Source organism: Diplotaxodon limnothrissa, linkage group LG9 (assembly GCF_057381915.1).
Source record: "Diplotaxodon limnothrissa isolate DT_005_m linkage group LG9, D_limnothrissa_male_GT1.1, whole genome shotgun sequence".
In the NCBI taxonomy this organism is placed as follows: domain Eukaryota; kingdom Metazoa; phylum Chordata; class Actinopteri; order Cichliformes; family Cichlidae; genus Diplotaxodon; species Diplotaxodon limnothrissa.
The window spans coordinates 16,491,626-16,498,497 of record NC_140604.1 but is presented as its reverse complement, the minus strand read 5'-3'; the positions used below and the strand labels follow the sequence as shown (position 1 = coordinate 16,498,497).

The following is a 6,872-nucleotide window of genomic DNA, read 5'->3' as shown; positions in this document are numbered from 1 at the left end:
GGATAAATAAATGTTAACAAACACTGTTGTATGATTTTATTGGTCATTGGAAATGTTTACTGGTGCACCTTCCATCCTCTCTCTCTTCAGAAAGATGTATATGTCATTTGCCTCGGCAAACGTAGAAGGTGTAGGAACTGCATTTCTGTTCATGGCAGTTGTGAACTCTTGGACTAGCATGAGGTATGCAGCAAGGCAACCATCAGGTGTGCAGGAAAACTGGCTGTTTTCTAAAATGTTCTGGCACATGTCTCTGAATTCCTGGTTTGCTACCAGTGAAGGCTCTTCCCTCTCACAGATTAATTGCTTGGCATAGTCTAAAAGGTCTGGGTCAACAATGTGCAGCACATTGCCATATCCTGCGAATGAAAGACAATATTGAAAAGATGTTCACTTTGAATGTTAAAAATAAATGAAAAATGACAAAGCTGTTCTAGAACCTGTATAAGAAGCAGTCAGTGTTTACAGATGTTATTACAGAAACTTAAAGATGGAAATATCACTCAAACATTTAGATTCATTTTTAGTTAAAGGTGTCAATATGAAGCCATTTTAGTATTGACAGTAGAAATTCAGAAATCTCTTATTGTACTACAAGTAGGCTTCTTCGGAAGACACAAAAGAGAAAGCACATTATAACAGTTTTACACTCATTACACTGGCTTCCAGTATATTTTAGAAAATTCATTTTAAAATTTTAGTAATGACTTTCAATGCTCCGAATCGTGAAGCTCCTGCCTTAATTTCTGATCTTATAGAACCCCACGCTCCCTCTCCCAGCCTGTGATCATCTAATCAATGGCTGTTAGTAGTCCCACCAGAAGACCAAAGGCAATAGATCTTCCAAAGCGGTGGCTCCCAGGTCATGGAATGCTCTGCCTCCATCATTACGTTTCCTTGATTGTATTTATTCTGTATGTTCGATTGTGCTGTTTTATGTTTATCTGTTTTATATTGTTGTGAAGCCATTTTGTGGTTTTTTATCCTGTGAAGAGTGCTATATCAAAGTAAAAGTAAACTAATGAAAGTTAAAAAACAAACAAAAAAATAAAACCCCACAGGCTTTCAAATGACATACCAGGAGGTGGTGAGGTAAACAGAAGGTCGGGTTTCCCAAATGGACCAGGTGCATTGCGTTGCTTGCGGATGTCATGGGTGTTCCAAACTGTTTGCTCCGTTTTTAAGTCTCTTTGAAGCAGTGGCAAGTGTGAGTACTGCAAGCAGTTGCTATGAAAAAGGAGAATTAAAAAATTTATATGTTCATCTGCTTCTTTGAGGTAGAATAAGTAAAAGCTAAATTTTAATCAGTACTCAAAAAACAAAGGCATTCCTAGACCACATACTTTCATACTGCTGCTTGATTATTTTTCATGTCTAAAAATATTGACATACATGTGCACAGGATTGTCCAGTTCAAGGATCCCAGACTCCATCATGGCCTACGCATGTTGTTTTGAAAAAGACATAAGTTGTGAAGGTGAGAATTTCATTAGTGAAAAGGTACAGATGTACATAAACACAGATTCTGGCCTTGTGTTTTCAGATAAACTAATCCATCGTATGTTTAACGAAATTTTGATGGCTAGTCTTTGTTAATAGGTTTTACAGGTGAAAGATTTGCTTTACCTCAAATGTTGTCAGCCATTTCTTAATCCATGTCCGCTTTAAAATACTGTTGAAACATTCAGCTCTCTAAACAACAGAAACATGACATTATCAGTTTTGTTGTCAGGTTGTTACTTTAGAAATAGTCATTTACCAGCTTAAAGACATACCTGGTTGTGCACTGATGTCCCCATTCTGAAGCACCTCCATGCCTGATTCCCAAGATCTCACATGTGAAATGCCATCTGCATTTGACCCACAACAAGGTTCTCCTTTCCTCTGTCCCCCCGAATCATTTGAGGACAGCCTAAAGACACAAACTGAAGATAATTAGTGAATGATGAAAAAATAAATTTATTAACAAAATGTAATCTTTTTTAACCCCCCATTTTTTTAGTATATTGCATACCACCCTGTTCTTGAACAGCCTCAAAGAAGTATCTGGCCACAAAGTTTTGTTTGCGGTTGGATGTGCCCACCTTTAGCCATAGAACCTTCCTGGAAAATCTGAAAAGAAAGAAACAGAAAAGTGGCCACTTGTACATATGATTTAATCATGTTTTGGCACTATGTTTGGTTTTTGTTACATTCCCCAAGAGTATGCTGGTTTTCCATTGTATTATGTCTAGGCGTTGTTTCTGGTTCCTCCGGCCATTTTGACTGCCATAGTTGTGTAGGCTTACATGCCTTTGGAATTGAATGTGACTCTTGACTGTGTTCAGACTGACGCGAGGGGAGAGCTGCCTTTTGTTTTGTAATCCCTTGTATTCTCCTGTTTATGTGTTGGTTAGGTAGGTTATCGTAAATTGTACATTTTATTTTCTTTGGAGTTAAATTCTGTTTACTTTATATCAGGGATGTTTTGTTTGTTGTGTTGGTCTTGGCCCTCCCTGAAATTAACTGCCAGTCTGAAATGGAACTTTAAGACTAGCAGGAAATAAGCCTTTTAAAAACCGCCATCTTGAATCCTCCTTCACTATTCATACTTTATCTTGGTCCCTTAGACCAGGCTTGGCCAAATCCAGACCTCGAGGGCCAGTGTCCTGCATGTTTTAGATATCACCCTGGGTAAACACACTTGAATAAAATGATTAGTTCATTACCAGGCCTCTGGAGAACTACAAAACATGATGTGAGGGTAATTTAGCCATTTGAATCAGCTGTGGATCAAGGACACATCTAAAACCTGCAGGACACCGGCCCTCGAGGCCTGGACTTGCCCATCCCTGCCCTAGACTACTCAGGAGAGATAACACCTCAGTTTACCGCACATCCTTATCTTGAAGCAACTTTGTACTATCACTGAATATAATAAATTAAGTAGCGAATGCCATATTCAAACCTACCCATCAATCCCCAAATGTATCCACATTCCAAAGAACTTCAGTTTATCATTGCCTATATGAAACAACAAATAATAATTACAATTTGTTTCAACAGAAGTACCATCAAAACATGTTTGGAAGGTTAATTGAAAAGATAAAATAAATACCATCAATGTGCCATGTGTCATTTGGACCACGGCTGATGTAATTCCGACGGGGAATTTTCTTCTTTCCAGGAGATCTCCTCTGAAGACCACTTGCATCCATATACCTCATTATATTAGCAACATCGTCTCTACAGTAACAATAGATTTTACTATGAGCTCAACAGTAAAACAAGAGAATACTTGATTATATACACACTATTTAACCAACCTGTAACAAGGCCGCACTCCTCTGACATCCCTTACCCGCTTTACCATTGCCCTGATTCCTTGTTCAGGAGACCACTGTTTCATCTCACTCTAAAAAACAAACAAACAGACAATTGAATGTTTTTTTTTTTTTAATCACTACAGAAAATAACATTTATTGTTTCTACAATAGCTCATGACACAGACTTCAGGAAAATATATATTTTTTGCACTGATGTTTTAACGCTTACCTCCACAGCTTTGTGGATTTCAGTAAAAGGTCGTTGGGGGCATCTTCGCTTCAACCCTAGAAGTTTTAAAACTCGTCTCAGATGCCTCTCACTGTTAAAAGACAACACAGACTTACATTATATTAAATGCAAACTGCATGTTTTGTCATTTTAGAGAGTTGTCACGGAAACTGTTGAAATGCAGACTTACCTTATTTTATGCCCATATGAATTCAGTGCACAGCTGATTTCCTTTTGTTTTAAGCCTTTGTTGAACAATGTCATTATCATCATATCTTGAAAGGTTAAGTGTAACAACAACAGTCTAATTGATCACCCACATCTTACACTGAACATAAGTAATTAACCAGTAAAGTACTAAATCTTTTTATGTGGCAATTACACTAAAAGCATCGTCTATTCAGTGCCCACAAATAAAACATGTGTAGCAAAAAATACACTTCTTTGATATTAAAGAGGTGAACAGTAGTTAATAAATAAGTTGTACTTTAGTCATTTATTTTTAATGCTCTTTTTTTAATAAAAAAAAAAAAGTATTTTTGGTACAGTCATGGGAACCAGCCAGAGTCGGATACTCCTTTCATCATCGTCAGATGACATATTGCAGCAAAGTCTAAAAACAATAACAGAAAAAAAAAATCGGGATCAAAAAATATCCCGACAGTAGCAATATAGAAAAGAGAAATAAAGAAAAAGAGCGACAGAAAGGATGCAGGCTGCTCGTAAGCTTTCAGCTTGTCCATTTGCTGAAATGTATACAAAACAATTACTGAACAGTTTAAATTTGAATCACGTTTCACCACTGTCGCTAGCTAGAATGAATTAGCCAGACAAAAATAGTACTGATTTGGTTTCGTACAAAACTGGCTTTCCGTCTCTGATATGCAACTTTCACAACATAACTGCAACTTAATATAACACAACTGTGGCAAAAATATGAACAAAAGGGAGAAAAAGTTAAACTTACCTTGTGTCGTTAGGAGCCTGAACCACGGTAAAACTCCGGTGAGGTCAATGACCTTACGCTCTCCCACGGTTACACGTTGATGACGTATTTGGAAATCAATTCGGGTGGGACATGACAACAGCGCCACCTGCAGGAAGATTTTCTCTCTGGTACCTTGTGTTCTGATACCTGACAATTTTTTTTCTGACAACTTTTTTGTCTGACACCTGACAACTTTTTGTCTGACACCTGACAATTTTTTTTTTGACAACTGAAACCTGACAATTTTTTTTCTGATACCTGACAATTTTTTTTTGACAACTGACACCTGACAATTTTTTTTCTGATACCTGACGATGTCCTAAAATGTACACCGTAGTTGAGGCTTGTCTAAGAGCCGTAAGCTTAAGAATAAATTAATATAGTGTCATCATAAAAGAGTGTATATGTTTTTCTAGTAAAATTGAACTTATCTAATGATAAAAATAGAGATGAAGCTAACGTGGTGGAACTGATTTGACAAACTTCTAAGTAAATGATAAATGAAAGGCATGAAGTATAAAGAATTTCAAGACAATAAACATAATAAATGTATCACCAGATGACTTCGGTAATCTAAGTGCATAACCAATGGAGTGGATGTCAAGATCAAATTCAGTTTAATGAATCGTGCTTCTTGTTTTGTATCAAAATGATCTTTGACTTTGACATATTCATTATGTGATAGGGTTTAATGACATTCCTTTTTTTTTCTTGGAAGCAGTTATTCAAGTACTACATTTTTACTCTTAAGTCTCCATCGCAGCAACATTCCCCAGAGACCAGAAGCATTTAGAAATATGTCATTCAATCGTGATGGCCAGAAAAGCAAACAAACAAACAAAGTGGCTTGTGCTTTAGAAAACTACATAAACTTTAATGGAGGGACTACAACACCAGTGATGTATGAGTGGTCAAGCAGTGGTCGTCTTGACTTTAGTCGCTTTTTCACTACAGTGGAAACACACTAAGCCAGCAATGATTAGCCTGCAGGGAAACTTTGCTAGGTCCTATTAATTTTTCAATGGGCAACTCCACATCCTTTATTACCAACACTGGCATCCTATCGAAATCATCTTCCTGTAATCAGCCGGAGCAAATTTGTATATTTTTTTTTTTAGATGCAGATAATTTAAGTTTAGTAAATATGGTAGAATTCACAATCAGACATATCTCTTCCACACCCTGCATCTTAAAGGACTGTGGTGCGCTTTACTAATTATAACTTGCATTACTGATGATATGCAAACACTGATGAGATGCTTCAAAGACGGTGAGCATGTTTAAACAGCTTAATACAGGCACCTCTGGGAGAAGTATGCTTCTGACATGAGCAAAATATATTACCCCAACATCCTCTGTAGATTTTTTTTAATGTTCTGCTTCACAGTTGTTCACTTACATTTTACAGCTGCAGAACAGACTTCCACTAACATATGTATAAATGGATCGTCTTGCTAAAGGGAAGTCTGTCTTTTTCATCTCTTCCATCCAGTTCACCCTCCTTACCCACTTCCTCTCAATTTTTAGCTCTACTTAATTTTTGCATCCTTTACTGATGGCTAATTTCATAGATTTTTATTCCCTGGAGATGTTTTGATGCACTCCAAAAGGAGAAAATCCATATAGACATACACAGAATTTCCCAAACCACCAAAATTATCCCCAGGTGTCTGTCAGGCTTTGTGCCTGTGAAAAGGTATTTTGTGTTATTGGCAGTCTTCTTCCAATACTTCACTAAAGGCTGTGTCCCCACTCACTGGTCCTGATAGGTAATTTGGGTGTCTATGCATAATTGATGGTCTTTTGTAAGTTAATCCTAATAAATCTTACCTCTCTTCCTAAAAGAACCCATTTAGCAGTGTCCCTTTATAAAGGTTAAGGTACGAGAGTTACCCCAGCACGCACTCGCTGTGTACCTCAGGGAACGCTGTTTAAAAGCCCATGCGAGTCGATGCCTCTGCTTTTGTTCAGAGAATTTAAAAAAGGACTGTGAAGTAAGTCACATGAACAAAGGATCTATTAATGTCAGGGAACAAATTAGTATTATGTTTCTAATGATGATAGCGAAATGGCAAATTTAAGTACACGCAGTACTGTGAATAGAAAATCAAAACATGTAGCTGATAGATCTTAATTTGAAACATTGTATTTATTCTCAGTGACTCGGGGAGTTTAAATGAATGAAATCTGTTACGTCAACAGTAATTCTTCAATAACTGATCAAAGTTTTTTTTAATGTATACGATATATGGATGAGGTAGAGGAGAAAGCTATTAAAACTATGTAATAACTCTAACACAAATTTCATTGACATGGTAGGACTGACCCAAAGCTTTTAAGAAACTATAAA

General features: G+C 36.9%; 1 protein-coding gene across 1 annotated transcript; it reads right to left on the bottom strand.

Annotated features, from left to right (window-relative positions):
- Window positions 1-36: 36 nt before the first annotated feature.
- On the bottom strand, window positions 37-1,830 carry LOC146625375 (uncharacterized). The gene is made up of 5 exons (XM_085362169.1): window positions 1,776-1,830; window positions 1,627-1,692; window positions 1,393-1,439; window positions 1,079-1,227; window positions 37-359 (listed from the first exon to the last, which is right to left on the bottom strand). The coding sequence occupies exons 1-5, from the start codon at window positions 1,797-1,799 to the stop codon at window positions 37-39; spliced, it is 609 nt and encodes a 202-aa protein (XP_085218295.1). The 5' UTR covers window positions 1,800-1,830.
- Between the last annotated feature and the right edge of the window lie 5,042 nt (window positions 1,831-6,872).

Bases quoted from the DNA above. Each gene is read 5' to 3' on its own strand.
- LOC146625375 (XM_085362169.1), bottom strand. From the start codon at position 1,799: ATGGGGACATCAGTGCACAACCAG. The intron at 1,440-1,626 runs GTAAAGCAAATC...CAACATGCGTAG, and splicing joins AATGGCTGACAACATTTGAG to GCCATGATGGAGTCTGGGAT. The intron at 1,228-1,392 runs GTATGTCAATAT...CCTTTTTCATAG, and splicing joins CTGGACAATCCTGTGCACAT to CAACTGCTTGCAGTACTCAC.